This window comes from Triticum aestivum, chromosome 3A (assembly GCF_018294505.1).
Source record: "Triticum aestivum cultivar Chinese Spring chromosome 3A, IWGSC CS RefSeq v2.1, whole genome shotgun sequence".
NCBI classification, from domain to species: Eukaryota; Viridiplantae; Streptophyta; class Magnoliopsida; order Poales; family Poaceae; genus Triticum; species Triticum aestivum.
The window spans coordinates 468386808-468408857 of record NC_057800.1 but is presented as its reverse complement, the minus strand read 5'-3'; the positions used below and the strand labels follow the sequence as shown (position 1 = coordinate 468408857).

The following is a 22050-nucleotide window of genomic DNA, read 5'->3' as shown; positions in this document are numbered from 1 at the left end:
AAGAGAGCTTGTTTACGCGGATTTGCTACCGGCCAAAGGTAATCTCTCTAACCGTTTCTGAGTGTTCTAATTGTAGGTGACGGGTGATATGATTATGCTACCAAACAAAATTTGTAGATGGATGATTGGAGTTCATCGTCGTCGTTTTCAAAGTCGGATGATTCCAACGTAGAAGAGATACTTTTTGACAATGATGTCAATCACCTCGTCTTGCTGCTTCTCATCAAAAAAATTGAGGCCGGCAAGAAGAGAAAGCGACGAGGATCGACGGTTGGCCGTCTTTGCATTTCGCGCAACCAAGCTCTCAGCCATTCCATGCTCATGAAGGATTACTTTGTCGATGTACCGACCTATCTGGCTCACCTCTTCTGTAGGCGTTATCGAATGCGTAGACCTCTTTTTGTTGGCATTGTAGAAGTTTGCAAGGAAAACTCTCGTTTTTTCACTCGTCGGAGGAATGCCGCCGGTTTGCTTGGGTTCAGTTCATAACAAAAGAGATCGGCTACAATGAGAGTGATAGATGGCATTCTGACTGACTAAACCGATGAGTATCTTCACGTTGGAGAGATACCGCGCTCAAATGTGTGCGGGTGTTTGCCAAAGTTTTGATCTAGGTTTTTGGTCCTGAGTATCTTAGAGCTCCCAATGAGGACACAAAGAAGTTGGTGGCGATGAACGAAGCAAGAGGATGCCCGGACATGCCTGGGAGTGTGGATTGCATGCATTGGAGGTGGGAAAACTGCCCTACAGCTTGGGCCGGCCAATACACCGACCATAAACGTAATCCCATGATTGTGCTCGAGGCCGTGGCTTCGCATGACTTGTGGTTTTGGCATTGCTTCTTTGAATTGCCGGGTTCTCTCAATAATATCAATGTACTGCAGAGATCGCATATTTTTTTCTCGGCTTTCTAGTGGAGAAGCTTGGGCTTGCAACTACACAGTCAATGGACATGACTATACCATGGGGTATTATCTTGCCGATGGTATTTATTCTTCATGGTCAACATTTGTGAAGACCATCACTGAGCCAAAAAGCAAGAAGCACAAAAAAAATCCCAAGCACAAGAAGCATGCCCAAAGTATATTGAGAGGGCATTTGATTTGTTGCAAGCTTTGTTTGCCATTGTTGGAGCTTGCTACTAGGATAAGAAATCCGTCTCAATTATCATGATTGCATGTGTAATTCTACACATCATTATCGAGGATGAGAGGAATTAAACTTAGAGTTTTTCTATAATAATATTGGTAGCCGTGTCAAGCCTGACAGGAACCAGATCAGATCATTGCATTTCTAGAGGCCTACCAGCAAATTGAGGATAATACCACACACACCCAGCTCCGTGATGATCTCATTAAGCATAGTGATCTCATTGAGCATAGTGACAACTGTATGGGGAGGTAGACTCCCATTTTATTTATTTGATCCTATTTGTATTCATGTGTGATTGAACAATTATTTTCATCCTGAACCATTCATTATTGTTTTAATTAGTCGGATTTGAACATTTATTGTAACTGAAATGATTATTGCATTGTATGATACTAAAGCATTAATAAGTTTGATTTATGTTGCTGTTGTATCAAGATTATATGTTCAAAATCATGAATTTGCCTAAAATCCCGAAAACGGTTTTGTGGTACCACAAGGAGTCCATCGGAACAGATCCCATAAACTAGTGGTCGGAGCCCTCGCGGTACCGTTTTCAGGGAGACCTTAAAACGGTTTTGCAGGACACCGATTTGCGGGATCCAGAGATGCTCTTAGAGCTCCAAACTGCTGCTGCCTCCTCGATACGTCTGTGTCGGTTGGATGCTGCAGCTGCTACTCCATGCTGTGATCAACGCAAGCTCCCAGCCAGACGATGCAGCCATGTCAACAGCTGCAGCTGCAGATGCCATCGAGCGCCTTAAGATGTAACGTGTGATTTCAGACAACCTCGGAGCAACGCATGTGTCTTCACGACACGATCATCAGTCTATCACTGTTTGTTTTCTTGGCGGGAGAACCGCGGAATCCGATGCATTATCAGACAAGACTCCGGGGAGCCTGTGCGTCTCACGTTACAAACAGCGTCCGGCTGCATGCGCCTGCCTCTGCTTTAGACTGTACGCCCTGGAAGAGACCGACTTCACAGACATGCAAAGAAGGTAAAAGATCAGAGGGTGTGTACAAAGCCAAAGGAGATAGATACTCTAGCTCCGGGAGGGACCCTGCAGCAAAGATCAGGCGCAGGATGCACACGGCTACCTTACCTGCAGGCTTGCAACGGCTGTCGAGCACTGCCACTGCCAGCGCTACACTGTCCTGCAAAGATGTTTTCGTCCTCACCGGGTTAATCTACAGGTACATGGGCAGTTCAGCAAAGAAGGGCTGAGCGGGGTCTCCGGTTCGAACAATACAGTTAGAATAAGCAATTGTAATCCGGCATTGGGCGTAAATTTACGGGCAAAGATGTAGCGTTGCATAATATAAGCAGCTCAGTTCTTGGCCTTTTCCAAATGATGTAAACAATGACATACTGTACATACCTTTTCTCAAGGATCTTCTCTTCTTTTCTTGTTCAGAGAGAACTCCTCCTACAAGAATCATTTTTCCTTTCGACACGGAGAGAAAGCATCTTAGCTGAAGAGTAGAGTGTGATCGATGCAAAGAGAGAAAACGATCGATCGGTGGTAAAGATAAAAAGGGGGAACAGGAAACTAGCCTGAGTCCTGCAAGATCAACATCAGATCGCCCACCTGCTAGGCTGCTAGCTTGCGAGGGTTGCCAACCGCAACAGAGTACAGCTGATGAAAGAGCATAAAGAGAAGGCGGTAAATGAGAAAAGCCCTCACTTGAGCAAAAGAAGATACACTGTTGCTGCTTATGGGAGAAATGCCATGGTCTCAAAGCAAGTTTCACCCGAGCACTCATTCCGGCCTTTTGCTACAATTGGACAAGCATGGCAAATCTTGTGAACTGGACATGTACTTCTTCCCTTCGTTGCTTCTCCCTCAATTAACTTCTTTATTCTTGCCTTCTACCTATCAGCTTTCTAAGAATAATACGTCACGCCAAGATGGAGCAAAAGAAGAAGAAGAAATCCTGGGGAAATGACACCGCAAAACCTGGAAGGACAAAAAGAAAACATGTTCATCTTTTAAGCAACATGCTTTCAGTAAGTAAGCATCGTTGCGCCCGGCATAGTATTTTGAACAGTAGGATGCTGGCGTAGCATCCGTGCAATTAAAACGTAGGTACAAGTAACAGGATTATCACCATTTTTTTAGCCGAACCATACAGCCCCAAAAGAAATGAGCATATAACTAAACAAAAATTCAAGTTAGTTCAATAGTTCTTTTCGTAGCAAAGTGTGGACCACCATGCTGCTGGATGAACTGAACACTGATGAAGTGATGATCAATTAAACACCAGACCGACAAGCTATGCCAAAGCTTCTGTATCATTTGCTGGAGTTGTCACACCATTTCTTTTTCCAAAGTCTTGTTCTGCTGACCAGAAAACAAAAGGACAAGGAAAAAAAATGCTATTCTGCCTTTAAACTGTTGGCGCACATGCCTCGGTCATTTTACTGCTTACCATGTTCGTGTAATGTGTCTCATGCTAACGAGCCACAGTTAACAGGCTGTACGCCCCCCCCCCCCCCCCCCCCCCCCCCCCAAAAAAAAAAAACTTAACTGGCTGTAGAAGAGGAACACAACCCATCAAACATGCCTTGATTCCGCACTTCATCTATGACATATTTAAGTGTGGTACCTAAGTTCAGGCTGGCAAAAAAACAGCTAACTTACGGAAAAGTTAGTTTCTTTGCTGTAAAAACCTTAACAAGATTTTCCACAAGAAAAGGCTGAAGGAAAGCATCAAAACATCTCTGGGTTAGACGATTAGACCCCTTAATAAAATTTATGGTCCCTCAACAAGAACCAAGGCCACTAGAAATGTTAGAAGGTGCATCCAGTTATTAACATGACCAAATCTAGAGGCCCACTTGGTCAACAAGATAAAGGGAAGAATATCAAAAGGCCATACTTCTCAAATATCCTAGATTGCCCTTTCACCATTATTATAGTTAAGCAGATAAAGAAAACAATAAGGCACTTTTAGCAGGTTAAAAGACATGAATCAGGATGGAGGCAGCATTTAGTCTACGTAATCATATCACTTCTTTACAATGCTATACTAACATGGTCAATTGTTATCATGCTTCACAAAGAGGGGTCCTACATAAGTTTTGATTCAGATGTTAAGTAACAAAGGTGCAAGTGGGACTTTACCAGCATGGGTAATTTGGACAATTTCAAAGGCTCTACTAAAGCTATGCATGGAAAAGTTTGCACAAAACCTGGCTTCTGGCTTCTGTCTGTGGTCTATATAAGGCAGCTACAGTACGCCCAAAAACTCTAGATCTCAGCCCAGCAAGACATTTGGAGCGTTCTTGCTCCTCCATCCATTATGATCTCTTGGGTAGCCATCTACCATGTTCTTGAAGCGACAACACCATTGTATGTAGCCATGATACTAGCCTACCTATCCATAAAATGGTGGAAGTTGTTCACTCCAGAGCAGTGCTCTGGGATCAACAAGTTCGTGGCCAACTTCTCCATCCCTCTTCTCTCTTTCCAGGTCATCTCCACAAACAATCCTTACGACATGAACCTCAAGCTCATATTCGCAGACATCCTACAGAAGTCGATCGCCTTGCTGGGGTTTGCAGCCATATCTAGAGCATGTTGTGCGGAGAAGTTTGATTGGCTCATTACAGGTTTCTCTTTGTCGACACTGCCCAATACGCTGATTGTCGGTATCCCATTGCTGAAAGGAATGTATGGTGATGAAGCTGTCAAGCTGATAAGTCAGATAGTTGTCCTACAGAGCCTAATTTGGTACACACTTCTTCTCTTTCTGCTTGAATTCCGAGCCACCAAAGGAATAGCTGCCGCACCATCATCTGAAATTGTAGGTAAGAACCTGAAATCTGTTAAGGATTAGTACATGAAATCGTTTCATCTGTACACAATCAAATTAGTCATGTTTTTCTTCGAGATAAAGAATGCAAGCTGTTCTTTCGGCATTCATTTCCTTGTTTTCCTTCTTGAAAAGTGCATTCTTAATGTTGCTGTTATTTTCTGGGGACCTCCAGTGATCCTAAACATTTCAGAAAGATAAAGAGTAATTTAAGTACTACAGCTCATTAGAAAAAACGACTGTCCACTGTCTGGTGGTTTACAGTGGCCTTTACTTTAGAACTTGTCTATAATGCGATTGATCTGCTATGATATACATTTGCCTGAAACAGTGAGATGATTTTTTTCTGAATTATCCCATGGGCCATTGTCAAAGGTTTCAAACCTATCATGTGTCATTTATAGAAAGTAACTTCAACTTCTTCATGAGTTTTTAACTTATTTTATGAGTTTTTAACTAGTTGGTTTTTTAAAGATGAGGAAGAAGCAGGTACTCTAGGAGCTACACAACAGACATACCAAGAGGGCCAGTCAAAAGGTGTATCAGCAAGATGTTCTAGGGCCTTCCGCTTTTTGTTGGTGATTGGGATGAAGTTAGTGATGAATCCGAACATTTACGCATGCCTGATCGGTCTAATTTGGGCACTGATTAGCTTCAGGTATTAACATGGGTTTACATGAATCGAATTTACATTCTCAAACTGGAATGCAGCAATTATCATATGTAGCTAAATAACATCTCTTGTAGGTGGCAAATACAGTTACCCTTGATCATCAGTAACTCCATAAGGATACTCTCAGATGGAGGGCTGGGAATGGCAATGTTCAGCCTAGGTGTGAATTACACCGGCAAAATTAAAATTAGCATATATGAAGATAAACTCTGTAAAGCCCAGTTACATAATCATAACTTCTAATTGCTTCTGTTACAGGTCTTTTCACAGCTCTACAGACAAAAATTATAGCCTGCGGAACTAAGAAGATGCTACTGTCACTAGGCATCAGGTTCTTTCTAGGACCAGCCCTGATGATGATCTCTTCCTATGCTGTTGGGATGCGTGGAATCTTGCTCAAGGTGGCCATTGTGCAGGTAAGGTTTTCTCCAATGTTTCCCTTGAGCCATGTGTCTGTGTGTGTGAAAATTCATAAATGCGTGAAAAATTCAAAGACAAAAAGTGTGCCTAACCTCTAAAGCTTCCACGCAGGCGGCATTACCTCAAGGAGTAGTGCCATTTGTATTTGCGAAGGAGTATAATGTGCATGCAGATATTCTAAGCACTGCGTAAGTTAATCTCCCACCATCCTAATGCAAACAAGAAGCAGATTAGAATGGGACAACAAACTGAATACCCTCTTTTCCTGCAGGATAATTGTTGGTATGATGGTTGCAGTTCCTGCCACCCTAGCTTACTACTTTGTTATCTAACCTATGAAAACTTAAATCTTAGTCACTCAAATATGTTTATTCGGCCAAACAATAGCAGGGCAGTGTAGTGTAAAGGGCAAATTCAGCCATGGGTGTGAATATTTTGCCAGGCTGTAAATATTTGTGTTGTGGACTTGGATCGTGTGGTGTGGTGACCCAACATAAAGATAAGATATGTTTGTACTCGACGACCGCATATTTTAGTTCCCAGTCATTTCCATTATCTGCGAACAGCGCTAACTTGTGCCCGCAGCCCAGCTTGCTCACCCGGGCGACGCAGCGTGCTTTGTTTCTCACGAGCATTCTGTCGAACAGCCGGTGCGCCTGTTCTTGAACTTTAAAAATTGCTTTTAGCCTTACGAGCATTCTGCCGAACACATTGCCGGCGGACCTGAGCTGATATGCTGAGACGAACAGAGAAGATGATCAGCTCATCCGAATCCGATCGGGCAGCAGCACTATGTTACCGGTGGCGTTCAGTGAAAGTAGGGTCGAGCAAGGCGTACCATTTCCTGCTTCTTTGGCGCGGAGGCGAGTGGCAAAAGATTGAAAACTCGCCGGGCGGTCGACCCGGGCGCTGACATATGCAGCGACCGCCTACAGCCCCCCGCTCCATTGCTTACAGAGCCTCGCTGGCTCGCTCGCTAGCTGCTGCGGACTGCGGTCGCTCACCTGCTCATTCACGTTGACGTTTTGTTTCTTTTTTCCTTAAAAAACGTTTGGTTTGTTTTCTGTTTTTTCCCACGAATTTGAAAATTGTTCACGAAAATAAAAAAAATCGTGAATTCAGAAAAATCATGAATTCGGAAAAATTATGAATTTAAAAATGTTCATGACTAAAAAATCACGAATTAAAATAAAGTTGAATTTTATTAATTATTCACAAATTCAAAAAACAACTATCCTGCCTCGCTGCTTACCTGGGCCTTGACCCATGTTGGACTTCGTGTTGGTGATCGCTATCGTATCGCTTTCAATTCTCAAAGAGCGATACACGAGAGCAACTAGTTGAGAAGCTCTTCTTTGAAAGCCTTGCAACAATCACTTGTTGGTGGGCTCAGAACAGCCACTGTTACGTGTCGCGCTTTAAACGCTTCCTCTAATTTTTTTTTTATTTTTAGCATGCATTTTCGGCTTTTTAACTTTTTTCTTCGACTTTTTGGTTTTTTACCGTTCTTCCTTAGCTTTTTGGACCAATTTTTTCTTAAAAAGCAAATTTTCGCATGAAAAATATGTGTTTTTTTACGAGAGGCACGGTTTTATTTTCATGAGAGACACGGCCGTGTCTTTCGGAAACAGAAAAAAACATGTTTTCTGTTTTCTTTTACTTTCGCGAGAGGCATGGTTATGATTCCGTGAGAGGCACGATCGTGCCTCTTGGAAACGAAAAAAATGTGTTTTATGTTTTTTTTCTTCTGCGAGATGCACGGTTTTGCTTCTGTGAGAGGCACGGTTGTGCTTTCATGAGGAAACGAAAAAAAGTGTTTTATGTGTTTTCCTTCCGCGAGAGGCATGGTCGTGCCTTTTTCGAAAAGGGAAAAAGGCCATGCTCCCGATTTGGTTTTTTCGTCTGGTTTTTTTTCGTGAAAAAAAATCATCAAAACCTATCAACATGGGATCTAGTTTTTAAGATCTCGACACGAGGAATCCAACAGTGAAAACGGTTCGAGATTTGGACGCACGGTTTAAGATATAAAACATTTTGAATAAACAGATCTAAAAAAGAGGAAACACCACTTGTCACAGCCTGAGGGAGGTGAGAGTGATCTTTTTAAGGAGTGCTAGTGATTTCAGCGATACACAACTAAGGATGGCAATTTTACTCACTGGGTACGGGTTCTCGCGGATACCGTACCCGCATGGCAGGGTATGGACACAATTTTATACCCACAAGTAGTATCCATACCCTACCCGTTAAGTCATGGATAGGGCACACGTATAGCCTTTTGCCCATGAATATACCCATACCCTACCCGTTTATAATGACATGTGAACCTTACCCGTGATCCATAAGTGTACCTACGTTAAAGTTGTATCATGAGCTTGTGAATCTTTGTTAAAGTTGCCACAAATTGTCAATTTTAATTGACATAATTGTCATGTACTCATCTACCTGTTATTGAGTTAGATCAATGCTTTTTGCCCAAATGTGCTATAGATAAATGAAATATTGCAAATAATTTGTGTACTATTTGATCTACTCATTGGGTACCCGCCGTATGGTATGGGTAAAATTTTCCTACCCATGGGTACAAGTATAGGTAGAATTTTGTACCCATTAACTATAGGGGTATGGGTTTGGTATTGCTCTACTCGCTTCATACCCTGCTCATTGTCATCCTTATACACAACATTGGAGGCCTCGCTGTTCGCTCCTCTCCATAGTTCTACCCCTCCTTGCCGGCGTTGACTCCTCGGAAGCAACGAGTTAACGGCGACTTCTTTGGGGGCTCCCGTAGAAGTCATTTTTTTCGCCTGTTCGCTCCTCTCCATAGTTCTGCCCCTCCTTGCCGGCGTCGACTCCTCGGGAGCAACTAGTTAATGGGACTTCTTTCGGGGCTCCGGTAGAAGTCACTTTTTCTGCTTGCGAGCGCATCAAATGGTGTGTCCAGCCGTTGCCACATGTCGTGCTCTAGGCGTACCCTCGGGATTTCGGCATTTTTATTTTTCTATACGCGTTTTCTGGTTTTAGATTTTTTTTGGCTTTTCAGATTTTCGGTTTTTGATTCTTTTTTTATTTGTTTTGGCAGAAATTGCTTTTTTTAGGAAGCAGAATTACAACAATGCTTTCCAAAAAGGGAAAATTATAGCACGTGCTTCCATGAAAAGCACAAGTATGTTTCTCAAAAAGAAAGAAAAAAAGCACCTTATGCTCCTATGTTGTGCTTCACGAAATGGAAAAGCACAATCTATAATTTCACGAGAAGCATAATTATGTCTCTGAAAAAAGAAACGCACATGTGGGCTTACATTTTTTTTTTGAAAAAACACACATGTGCTTCCGGGTTCTTTATTTCCGGTTGCGTTCTTTTCCCAGATTTCGGAGGTTTTTTTATTGTTTTTTGTCTTTTTATTCTTGGTTTTCCTGATTTTGTCGTGGAAAAGAGTTTGTCGAAATCTATTAACATGGTATCTACCGGTTTTCATTAACAATAAATAATAATACTGCAATTCCGAAACTAGTAATGATAAATTAGAATTTTGAAAAATAGGAAGGACGCCATCAATAGTAACGTTCAGGCCTGGTCGCTGTTACGAACCACGTCCACACCTGGACGCTATTCTTAGTAGCGTCCGATGTTTGGTTCAACCTGGCCCAGGAAATTCCTCGCGTTCATCCGATCTAAGGGCAACTCCGACGCGGCGATCCAAACTGACACATATTTTATTCATTCTTTGTTCATTTGAATCGGTTAGGCAGATGTCAATGTTCGTTTTTGTCTGCCGGTCCGAAAATGCGAGCAACACGGATGAACACATTTCACACTTTCACTGGATTTTAGAATTTTTTTAAAAATAAATCAGCCAACAGAAATCCTCGCCCTTGACCATGACCGGTGGTGATGGTGGAGCGGTGAACGCGCGTGCTGCATGGGGCGCACCCTTGAAGCACGACCGTCACCGCTGGTCGTGCTTGGTGGCGAACCACGCGTCCTAGTTCGACGAATCCACCGTGTACGCTGGATCACAACGGAGGTCGTCCGGGAGTAGATCACGAAGGTGGTGGATCTTCATCAGCTCCGTGCGGCCTGAGTCCGGCACGGTCGGCACCCGGAACCCTATCGAGGTTGAGGTGCCACCGGTGCGGCAGGTTCACGTCGGCTACGACACCAGCACACCATGCTTCCAAAAGTGATGGCGGTGGTGCACTGACACGTAGGGGCAAAAGCGTGACCGCTGACTCAAGATCGACTTATTTGTTATCATAAACTAGTCAGTTACCAATTGTATTGCCCAAAAATAACAACCTAGTCACCTATATAACGTATGCTTATAACCACTGAATAAATTGTACAAAAGACCAAACAAAGAAGATTCAATGAGGCCATGGAACAACTCACATGCTCCAACCATAGGTCGAGTGGATGATCCTAATGATGAGTGAATGATCCTAATGACAAGCGACTAGTGAGACGATGTTGCTCTTGTGATGATTGGTGATGTTCGTGCTAGAGCTTGCTTACCACCCAGCAAGGTAAGAAGTGATGGCTGGAGACGTATTAGAGTATATCGGTCATGAAACCTCTATCTATTAGAGGAAAACGACTCGGTTGAGCCCAATCAGAGCACCGATCGAGGGGCATGACTGGACGCCATCTGTATTAGCGTTTAGACCTGGACGCAGTTAGCAATAGAGTCCATCTTGAACGTTGTTATTCTTGGCTTCCTTCCTATTTTTACAATTTCCACCGGCCCTTTACCAGTTTCGAAATTACAGAATTATCATTTACTATTAATAAAAAATCAGGATATCTAGTTTCAAAGATCTTTTTTTAACGAAAGGGGTTGTCCCCCTGCCCCAATTTTATAGATTGAAGCAGAACGAAAGCCAGGTCACACAATAGTCTTGCACTGAACTGGGAAATAAAAGCTACTCTAACAGGGGACTACTTCACCCAGAGCTTGAGAGCAGAAGTTCTCTCCGCATCACACTAAATAAATTCTCTAACTTTTTATTATAGGACCCATGAGCGAAAGAAAGCAAAGATAGTGAAGCCAAAGTAAAATCTTCAGTTGTGAGCATCAGCTTCAGCCTCTCCCCTTTCCAGCTCACGTGCCCCCTCCATGTCTCACTTCCATGTGATTCGCATCAGTTCTCCACGTCGCTTGTCCAACAGAAGAATGCATCGTTGAAGCAGGGTTGCTTGAGCATCATCGCAAAGAACCTTTCACTGGTGTAAATAACAGCTTAGCTTTGCAAGAATGCAGTTCACGTTTTTCCATTTCTGCCCGTGAAAACAAATTTTGTTTCTTAGTCTCCACAAGCTCCACAAGGTAGTAGCAATCACCATATTAAATACAGGTTTTTTCTTATGTACATGCCAGAAGGCAAAAATATTTTCAAAGTTAGCTATTCTATCAATCCCAAAAAAGTCAGAGACAAAGCCCCAAACATGTTGGGCAACCACACAGTCGAGCAGCAAATGTTGAACCGTTTCAAATTCAGCACAGAAAAGACAGGAAGGATCTTCCACATCCCTCCTTTTAGCAAGATTATCTCTAGTTAGGATTTTGTTGTGAGCACACAACCACAAAAACACATGAATTTTTTGAGGGCAAAGAATTGATAGCAGAAGCTATCCCTCCAAAATTAATGTGTTTATAGAAAGATTTTACTAAATATACACCATTAGGTTCCAGAGACCAAATTGGCATATCAGGGTCAGTTGTCAGAGTGCACTGCTGAACAATATCCAGCAGCTAATTCCATCTATCTAAGCCACCTTGATCAACACATCTCCTAAAAGTTAGTTTAAGGTCGTATCCATCCCACACCTGGGCCACAATGCATTCAGTTTGTTACAAATGCAAAAAAGGTCCCAAAATTGTACCTTTAGGGAGCACTCCCCTATCCAAATATCATGCCAGAAATTTATTAGCTCACCATTGCCCAACTTCCATCTGTAAATTTTTTTGGCAGCAGCCAAAGCCCAGGTGATGCTCTTCCAGAAGGTAGAGCCCCCATCACCTTTTGCCCAAGAAGATTGGGAGAGTTCACTCTATATTTATGAATAATGATCTTTTTTCCAATCTGAGTCAGAATCATCAAAAAACCTTTTTCCCCATGAAGCCAATAAAGCCATATTAAACTCTTTGATGTTGGGTATCCCCAAACCCCCATACTCTTTCTTCCTAGTAACGAGCCCCCAATTAGCTAGATGGTATTTGTGTTGCCCCCCCCCCCCCCAACATTTTCCCAAAAGAAGTGTGCCATCTGAAAATTGATGGCGTTGATTGCCCATTTAGAGAATTTAATAACAGATATAAGATAAGCAGAAATACTGATCAAACAAGCACATAGCAAAATAATCCCCCCCTATAGGTGAGATATCTCCCAAGCCAACCAGATATGCCTTGTATAATCCTATCAATAATGGGCTGGAGATCTTCCCTCTTCAATTTGTCATAATGCAAAGGCACTCCTAAATATTTAATAGGAAAAGATCCTTTTTTACAACAGAAAATCTGAGCAATTTCATTAGCTACTACATCTTCCACATTAATCGTCATCAAATCACTTTTATGAAAGTTAATTTTCATCCTGGAGAGGGTTTCAAAGCAAGATAAGAACCACTTAAAGTTTCTAGCTTTATGAACAGAATTTTCCAAGAAAAGGATAGTATCGTCTGCATATTGCAGACTTACTACCCCCCTCCCCCCGGAATTACATTGGGCAGAAGCCCAGAAATTAAGTCTTGAGTTTCAAAGATCTTAACATGAGAAATCCAATGATGAAACAATTCATGATTTGACCACACGATTTAAGAGATAAAACATTAAAAAAATGAATCTCCGGGAAAAAACAATCCCAGGTTGCGACAAATGCTACACGTACGACACGCCACTCGTGCGCATAGAAAGATGGGAAACGTTTACGATCGGTGTGCCGGCGGAACTTTTGGCCGGTCCGTGCTCGCTCTGTTTCCTTCACACTTGCCCATGCGTCCCGGTCCCGCGTCCACCGCTCGTCCTTACCCATAGGCAACAACACTGCTCGTCCACACAATCTCCATCTCCATAGCTTTTTCTTTATCTCCCTTCTCTTTTCCCCTCCAGAGCTCGTATGTCTGCCCTCGCCTCTCACCCGCGCCGCCGCATCTTTAGCTCCGGCGAGCCTCGTCACCGTCGGACTCCCCTAAACTACTTTTTTCCCCTCCCCTTCCTACTCCCCAACACCCCTCTCGTCGATGGAGGTACTACCAGTCATCACCAGGTGTTACCACGGTGACTAGATACAACACACTTACGGCGGAGCTGCAACCGGCGCCCCGTTTTATTGAGAGCGTGCTGCAATTAGCGCTCGCCGCCATGGCCGCCATGGGAACAACTGGTTGCGCTCCTCTCCATGACCGCCGCAACAAGATTTTTGCTACAACCATGTTTTTTTGCTGGAACCAACCCATGTTTTTGCTACCACACACTCACCTCAAATCTGCTACTATGGTGATTTTTTGCTGGAACCAGTGAACCATTTTGCTACGACCGTTTTGGGTTTTGTTACTACTGGTGTTCTGTGAATTTTTGCTACATTCATCTCCATGACATCACCTATTTTTTCTAGTCGATTTTTGCTACAACCATGCTTTGATTTTGCTGGAAACGAAGACATGTTTTGCTCCAATCATATTTTGATTTTGCTGGAACCGAAGATAATTTTTGCTACATCCACCAATAGCGGTGTTGGTCGACGGCGGTGATGGCTTTCTTTTTTGCTGCAACCGTCCCGGATTTTTGCTACTACAGGAGTTGCCATTTTGCTACTACAAGAGTCTTGCTCGAAGCATCATGAGTTTTTGCTACCACCCCTTTGTTTTTGTTTTGATTTTGCTGGAACCAGCCTAAAAATTGCTTCAGTCGTCTTTTGATTTCGCTGGAACCGATATTTTTTGCTTCGCCGTGGCGGTGAAGGCGAGTGGTGTTTTGCTTCGCCGGTGGCGGTGAAGACGAGTGGTGTTTTGCTTCGCCAGCAGCGCCTAGGCTGCGAGCGCCAGCGCCAAGCAGAAGCAGCGAGGGTCCAAAGAAGGGCAGCGGGGGCTAGCGTGCGGGATCCCGCGAGCGGCGGCAGCGCTTGCTTTCTTCTCCCCCTTTTTCCCTGTGCGAAGGATAACGAAAGGAGATGCGGGACAGATCAGACGGTCCCGCGCGTCCAGATCGAACGGCTCAGGTTGGACCGGCTGAAACTCGCGCCGGTGCGCCGGCGCTGAGTACTAGCCTAGAAAGATACTTCACGACTCTTCACTGTCTCTCTCTTTTTTGGGTTTTTTCTTAGATAAGACTCTTCACTATCTTTTGCCAGCCAGGGGCGGAGCTGGACAGCGGCCCACCCTGCGATTTGGCCCCGGCCTATATGCATATGCACTTGGACATGGGCCAGGGAAAAATAAAAGCCCAATAACACTTTACCTAGTCGCTCTCCCTTTCCCGCCGCCCCGCGACCCCGCCTGCCTCGCCGGACGCCCAGCCGCCCAGGAGCCTTCTCCCTCCCGCCTCTCCATCCAGCCCTCCCGGCGCTCGGCGCCAGCCGCGCCCACCACACGTTCCCGCCCCCTGCGGCCCTGCCCCGGCCGCCTGGCGCCCCTGGAAGCTGCAAGCCGGCGCCCGCCGCCCAGTCCGCACTCCAACACTCCCGTTGCTCAGCAGTTAGCTCGATTTAAGGTACCAGCTCGTCCACTGTCCATTTCCTAATTTTGATTTACGGTTTGCTCTTTGATGTGCTATCCACTGTCTAGTGCACGAACCAACAAACACATACAAATATTATTGCACATCATTCGTGTTCAGTTATGTCATTATGATTGATAGAAAGAAAATTATGATGCGAATCAACCTGTGGTTGAGTTGGTTAGGTGGACAGTGGTATCCCCAACCCATCAGGATTCAAATCCTGGTGCTCGCATTATTCCTGGATTTATTTCAGGATTTCCGGCGATACGCTTTGACGAAAAAGGGTTTCCCCCCGCTTTGTATTACAAAGCAACCAACCGATACAACCGACGATAGGGGCTGGGACGGAAGCAACACAAACACGTCCAAAAGAAAGAAAAGAGAAAAAAGAAAAGAAACAAATGCCGATAACGGCGGATCGACAAAAACGACGAAGCCACCGTCCACGACGGTAGCCTACCGGGCCCGTGGCCCCACAGGCCCGGCCGGGCCCTCAAAGGCCCGGACAGCTCCCGCCTCCGCGCAGCAGCTGGAACGCCGCCGGCGTCGCTGTCCCAGTCCAAACCTCTCCCCAGCCTCCCCATACAGAGAGCGTTGCGGTCGCGCCGGAGCCGATCCGCAAGGACCTAGAGGGAACCCTACGGGCCCAGATCTGGGCCGGGGACGCGCCCCCGGCCGGCCAGCACCACCGGACCACCCCGCCGCCAAGAGGCGGCACCACCAAGGCGAGCACCGTCGGCCTCCACACCAGGACGCCGGACCACCACCGGCCGAAGCGCACCGCCGTCGGCCATCACCGCCCGAGCAGGGGAGGACCGCGCGCGGGGAAGGGCAAGCCCACCGCCGCCAGCATCACGCGGCCGAGGGCCGGCGGCGCAGGCTGACGGCGGCGGGAGGAGGGATGCGCGCGGGGAGGAGCCGGAGGCGCGCGGAGGCAGGCCCCCCGGCCGCCTCGCTCGGGGAGGCGGCGCGGGGGTACGGGGGCGAGGAGGAGGGGTGGGGGCAGGAGAAGGGGAACGGGGGGAGGAGGGGGCTGGCGGCTCCGGCGGGCTCCGGCCGCCGCGGCGGCGGCGGCGGGGAAACCCTAGGGAGCGGGGGGCCTCGAGGGGAAAAGAGGAGCGGTTCCCCCCGCACGATCGGCGATACGCTTTCAGTGGGAGGAGACGTTCCCATCGACGACGAGGCGCCTACGGTGACTTCGTAAATCTCAAGATGATATGCCGGCTCAGTCTCTCGGAGGTGCTCATAGGGGTAGGGTGTGCGTGTGTGCGTTCATAGGGGTGAGTGTATGCGCGTGTATATGAGCGCTTGTGTCTGTACTGATGCTCAAAAAAAAAGAAAGAAAATTATGATTGCATAACTATTGAAGAATGAAGAGGACCGGGGACATTGCTTCTCCTTTTCTTTTTCTCGGAGACATGCTATGAAGATAGAGAAGAAGGCTAATTAGTTACTACAACGTTCACACTTCATATTTGTTGTAATATCTTTTAGGAGGACCACCCTGTTTTCAAATCCTAGATCTGCCACTGTTGGCGGCTGATGGTGACCATGAAGATGAAGGAGCTAGAGGACGGGGTGCCCGAGGAGTGCGTGCCGCACCTGCCATGGATGCGGCACCCGGTCGACATCGACTCCTTCTCGGGCTGCCCTGTGACGAGCCTCCCCCGCCTAGACCCCAGGTACCATACCATACTCATACTCCCTGTCTGTGATGTGCAGTATCTTTGTTCTGTTATTATGGCCTGCTGAATCTGTGATGCTTGATCCTGCAATTTTAGAACAAGGGCGCTGTTGCGCTTCACTGAATAGGTTCTTGTGCTCCTAGCATTTAGGCAGGTTCTAACCATACCTACTAGAAGTTCTGTTGCCATTGGCTCCATCAATTTTGTTCAGTCTCATATGAACTAGTAATTTCACTTGTTTTACTGTTAGATTTGGTCTATTCTGTAGAGGTACATGTTAACTTTGTTCCCTTCAACTCTGCAAACATCTTAAATAGCATGTAACAGCGGGCTATGTTTACTGTTACAGATTGGCAGAAGCATTGCAGCGAATGGGAATTGAATCATTTTTCCTAGTTCAGGTATCAACATGGCTGGAGACAATTGGTCCTGGTGCTTTTCAGAGGGATATCTGTATTAATTCCCCAACTGGATCCGGCAAAACTCTTGCCTATGCTTTGCCTATTGTGCAAGCGCTTTCCACTCGGAAAGTAAGGTGCTTGCGTGCTTTGGTTGTGCTACCTACACGGGATTTAGCATTGCAGGTTTGTGAGCTTTCTTTTTACCTTCTAGAAACTTATATACGCCAGTCTGTATTTCAATAGCCATTCCAGCAATATATCCCTTAAATATTCTCCAGTTCATCATAACAAGTGGGAGCGCTTCTGTTTATTTATATGCGATTTCAGGTCAAAGAGGTTTTTGATGCTATTGCTCCTGTGATGGGCTTGACAGTAGCATCAGCAATTGGTCGATCGTCCATCGCGGACGAAATATCAGATCTGATCAAGAAGTCCAAACAGGAGCTTTATCCATCTCTTGATGATGAATATGTTGAAATGGAACCACAGACTAAAGTTGATATATTGGTGGCAACTCCTGGAAGATTGATGGATCATATCAACATGACAAAAGGTTTTAGTCTGGAGCATCTTCAATACTTGGTAGGCTTATTGGCAACAATTTCTGTCTCCTATTTGTACGCACCATTCTCCATACAATGGACGGCCAAGTTCATATGTGATGCGTTGATAGATCCTGTTATACATATTTTAGGTATTATTGTTTGTATGTGCATAGTACCATAGTACCATAGTACCATATACTGTCAAACGTAATGCTGGCACTGGGTTTGGAGCAAGTGTATATGATTTACTTTAGCTGGTTTGTATCCAAATAGCAGCAATACATGATTATTTTGGGGCATTTTGGGACGACTAACACAATTTTCTAGATTCACCTCTTCATTTACACACTTTCCATGGATGACATTCAAAACCTTACAAGTGTAGCCTCTGGACAAGTTTGGCATGCCCTGCTTGTGCTCTTTCCAAAGAATTATTCTGTCAACAGGGCCTGCTGCTTGTACAATTTTTCTAGCATATGATGATATGGAACTTAGTCATAGCACTATAGTTTTGCATCTTATTAGTGTTGCATACTTGTTTTTTTTTAATTTGCGGTTTCAGGTTGTTGATGAGACAGATAGGATGTAAAGAGAGGCATACCAGTCCTAGTTACCAACAGTTATCCAGTTTACTAGCCCAACTAATCAAGATCATTTCTGGGATGGCACTGCTGGACAAACTCTACTGCATTCATTGACTACCATTAGAAGATCGTAAGCCTTGCCCTACTAATTCAATTTCTCGTATTATTCTTGCCCTCTTTTATCACTTTATATTTCAGTTGTGGACTTTTTTTTTTGATAAAAGAGAGCTTGCCTCTCCGATTTCATATAAAGAAATCAACCGTTCACAGCACAAGTAACATCAAATCCCGACAATGATATGTTGAAGAGGGAGCCATCCCTCCCACCCTCCCACACATCATCTCTTTGTCAGGATAATTGGTAGACCCTTTCAGTTGTGGACTTAAATTTACGCTATGGCATTTAGGGGTGTCAAGCGAGGGTAAATGCTGTCCAAGACTGGCAAAGATAGTCTGTTCTGCTACACTGACCCAGCAAACTTTCTCAACTTGAGCTGCATCATCCTTTGCTGTTGAATAGTGGGAAGAAGCGTTACAGAATTCCTAAGAATATGGAGTCTTACAAGCTGGTTTGTCTCCACCACTGTGGGCAAATTTACTGGTTGTTACTTTTAGCAATGTTGAGGCCTGAAACACCCAAGGGGTGTAAAAGGCTATTGTGAACTATGCCGTGTGTTCTCATTATCCTTGCTGTTACTTCAGATCTGTACATCAAACATAAAGCCGCTATGTCTCATTGTTGTTCTCCAAGAGCTGTGTGGGGAGAAGTGCTTGTTTTTTTACCAAATCTGTAGATGATAGTCACAGACTAAGCACTTTACTGGGATTTTTTGAAGACTTGCCCTTTAAGTTTGAATCTACTCGAAGGTAATTTACTCATGTTTGTTTCGTGTTGTAAGCCTGAGTTCATTTTCTTTAGTTGGTTGCAGACAGCCACAAAAATAAGTAACTACAAATAATCAACTCTGACTGAATATACCTTATACAAGTTCCATGGATCATCTTTGTTTAGTGCATTTGGGTGCAAACTTAAGAAAGCGGCTTGTTAAGTTTGTTTATGTTCATGGTGGAATAAGATGCTGATATGTTGAACTTAATCTCACCTTGTCATATTGATCAAACTCTGCTGCAGGAAGACATTAGCAGCCTTCAAGGAAGGGAAAATAGATGTTCTAATTGGCTCAGATATAATGGCTCGAGGAATACATATTGATGGTTTAAAATGTTATCAACTACGAGATGCTGCAGTATGTGAAAACATACATCCACCAAGCAGGCCGGACAGCCAGGGCAGGCGAATCTGGTTCTTGCTTCATGTTTTTGAGGAAAAATGAGACAATGCTCTGTTTAACGATAATAATAGTTAGCATTTTGGTACAGTGCTTGCTTTGGTTGATTGATTAATACACCATGATAATGTACATTGCATGACTATATGTGTAAAGAATATGCAGAACAACAACTGATCCCATCCTTGTATTGCAAAAGGAAAACGTTTATTTTAGGCAAACAGAAGGAAGGCGTAAAAAAATGCATTGAAACCTGCTAGAAACCCCTATTGGGCCGACTCATCTTGGGCTCGCCGCAGTAGGCTATACATAGCTCTTGTTGGTTAGCAGACCCATAACCCATCGTTTGCCTGGGAGCCCGCCTCAGGGGTTGGTTTTGCGAAGTTCAATTTTAAGAAACGATGGAAGGAGCTGTTGCGGCTATTTGCCGAGACCAAAGCGGCCTGTATCTTGGCTCGTCTTCAGTTGTATTTTGTGGCATAATTGATGTATGACTCTAGAAGACCTAGCGTGCCGGGAAGGCCAAGAGCCAAGACCTTGCCAATGACCTAATAGCTTTGGATTGTGCCACAGTTGTAAAAGATATCTCCGATAAAGTAGGTTGGCATCATGGAGCGATAGTCAATCAATGCTTGTGTAATTTCGAGAAATGCAACTTCACCTATAACAGTCGAGGTAGAGTTGATGTTTAGGTAAGTACTCTATAGATTTTAATTTTGGACGTCATATGTCGCGCTTGCTGCCCCACATGATCGTGTAACAATTCCTCTGAACGTCGTTGATCAATAAAATGCAGCGAAGTTCTCTAAAAAAACACTAGTACTTTTCGTAGCCAACTTTTTTTTAAAAATATTTTCTGTGTTTTTCCATTAAAAATGTTCACCAATTTTAATAGATTGACTTAAATTTTATAAAAAAATATTCATGAGTTATTTTAAATGGTCACGAGTTTTAAATAAAAAATTCATGTATTCTGGAAAATGAAACTGGAGAAACAAAAACAAAAATGTTCATGAATTTTAAAGATGTATATGATACTATTTACAATCGATCATGTACTTTCATATATCCAATCATGTTCAGCACACATACAATTTGCAAAAGAGAGCTACAAGTTTTCTCTGAGGCATCAAGCCATCAGCAATTACATCACGATCTAATCTCCCCTTCCTCTAGGTCTTCTTCGAAGATTTGATGATGATGATGATGCTTCCGGTCGTCGTCAAGCTTGAGGTAGAGTCCAATCTGCCGCAACAAGTTGTTGGGCCTCGCCGTGTTGTACTCATCAATGCCCAGCGTCTTGAGGTCCTCTGGGTGTAGGGTATCATCGGGCATTGCCATCCTCTCCGTCTGGAGCACCTCCTGACGGGCCTTCTCCCTCGCCCGGGACGTGGCCTCCTTTCGCTGCCTTTCCAGAGCACGGGCGAGCTGCTCGCATGTTGGAGGCGCGATGGCCGGAGCTGGACCGTCGACGATCTCGTCTGAATCAGAATCCGAGCCACTGCTGCTACCGGAGTGCTCTGAACCCGAGTCACTGCTGTCGGAATCAGTATCTGAATCGCTGTCGCTGGAATCGGTGCTGCTTGAGCTAGGGCTGCCGCTGGCTGTTTCATCTTCGACGAGCAGCAGAGGTGCCGGCACGATCGGTAAGGGGGAGACGCCACCACAGATGTCAACATCTTCCTCCTCCTCCTCCTCTTCGGCCATGGCCTTACGGCCGTCTTGGTGCCGTTCTTGCAGCAGAGGTTGCGGCACGATCGCTAACGGAGAGACGCCGCCACAGATGTCAACGTATTCCTCCTCCTCTTCGGCCATCACCTTCGGGCCGTCCTGGTGCCGTTCTTGCGGCAACGGATTCGACCTCCTCTCTCGAGCGAACTTGTCAACCCGCTCTTGCAACTCGACGACGGCGGCGTCGTCCAACGCGTGGATATCGATCTCGATTTCGTCGGGGCGGGTGGCGCAGCTCTGCTTCTTGCCTTCTTCAAGAGCTCGACGACGTGATCGGGGATTTCCGCAACGAACAGCTCCAGTTCTTCCGCGAGCATCTCCCTCTCAGAGGCCGTCATCTTCGTCTTCGTTGCCGCCTTCTTGCGGTTGATCACGGGAATGGAAGGGGGCGCCTTCCTCTTCTTGGCCAGCGGCTCCTCGGCCAAGAACCTTGGACGACTGCGCACGCGGGGAGCCGACGGGGACGAGGCGGGAACTAGCACGGCGGCCGCCTTGTGGAGGAGGCCACGGACGGCGACGAGCTCGGATTGAAAGCGCCGCCGAAGGATCTCCATCTCCGGCGCGCGCTTCGGGCCGGGCATGATGCCGGTCTTGGCGTCAAACGGCTCGGCTGTCATGAAGCCGTGCTTCCTCGTGAGCTCCCCGTAGGGGTAGGCAATCTCCATGGGAACAGGGGACGCCGGTCGCTGGGTTAGGGCTGGTGATTGGTGAAGGAGAAGATGGAGGAGATTGGAAGTGCGAGAAGAGAAGAGAAGTCAGAGCGAGGTTCAGGGCAAAGGCAGCTGGTTGGCTGCCTTTTATTGATGAGCTCAGCTCAGGTGTGATGCCGATACGTGAGGGGATTCCAAACCGTGCATGCGTATGTGATGTGATCCGTCAGGAAATCGGATTTGCTTGCATGCATTTCAAGCTTAGTGCCAAGTTTAATTAAGCGTGAATTGAGAGTTTGAGACCATCTCGGAAGCCCTCGCAAACTCCATTCTTTCCCGGTTCCTAGCCCAACTCGAAGTCTTTTTTACTATAGCTGCTACTCCCTC

At 45.4% G+C, this 22050-nt stretch overlaps 1 protein-coding gene, 1 long non-coding RNA gene and 1 pseudogene across 2 annotated transcripts; 2 read left to right on the top strand and 1 right to left on the bottom strand.

The window, feature by feature from the left end:
* Positions 1-1595: 1595 nt before the first annotated feature.
* Positions 1596-3631, bottom strand: LOC123058435 (uncharacterized). The gene is made up of 3 exons (XR_006427199.1): positions 2532-3631; positions 2256-2340; positions 1596-2129 (listed from the first exon to the last, which is right to left on the bottom strand). It is a non-coding gene; the product is annotated as an uncharacterized lncRNA (long non-coding RNA).
* Positions 3632-4362: 731 nt separating this feature from the next.
* On the top strand, positions 4363-6579 carry LOC123061687 (probable auxin efflux carrier component 8). Its single transcript, XM_044484885.1, has 6 exons — positions 4363-4963; positions 5443-5626; positions 5716-5801; positions 5900-6057; positions 6173-6249; positions 6333-6579. Exons 1-6 carry the CDS (start codon positions 4456-4458, stop codon positions 6391-6393), a joined length of 1074 nt encoding a protein of 357 aa, XP_044340820.1. The 5' UTR covers positions 4363-4455; the 3' UTR covers positions 6394-6579.
* A 6615-nt stretch (positions 6580-13194) lies between these two features.
* On the top strand, positions 13195-19416 carry LOC123061685 (DEAD-box ATP-dependent RNA helicase 1-like; annotated as a pseudogene).
* The last annotated feature ends 2634 nt before the right edge of the window (positions 19417-22050 follow it).

Bases quoted from the DNA above. Each gene is read 5' to 3' on its own strand.
- LOC123061687 (XM_044484885.1), top strand. From the start codon at position 4,456: ATGATCTCTTGGGTAGCCATCTACCATGTTCTTGAAGCGACAACACCA. The intron at 4,964-5,442 runs GTAAGAACCTGA...GGTTTTTTAAAG, and splicing joins ACCATCATCTGAAATTGTAG to ATGAGGAAGAAGCAGGTACT. The intron at 5,627-5,715 runs GTATTAACATGG...CATCTCTTGTAG, and splicing joins TGGGCACTGATTAGCTTCAG to GTGGCAAATACAGTTACCCT.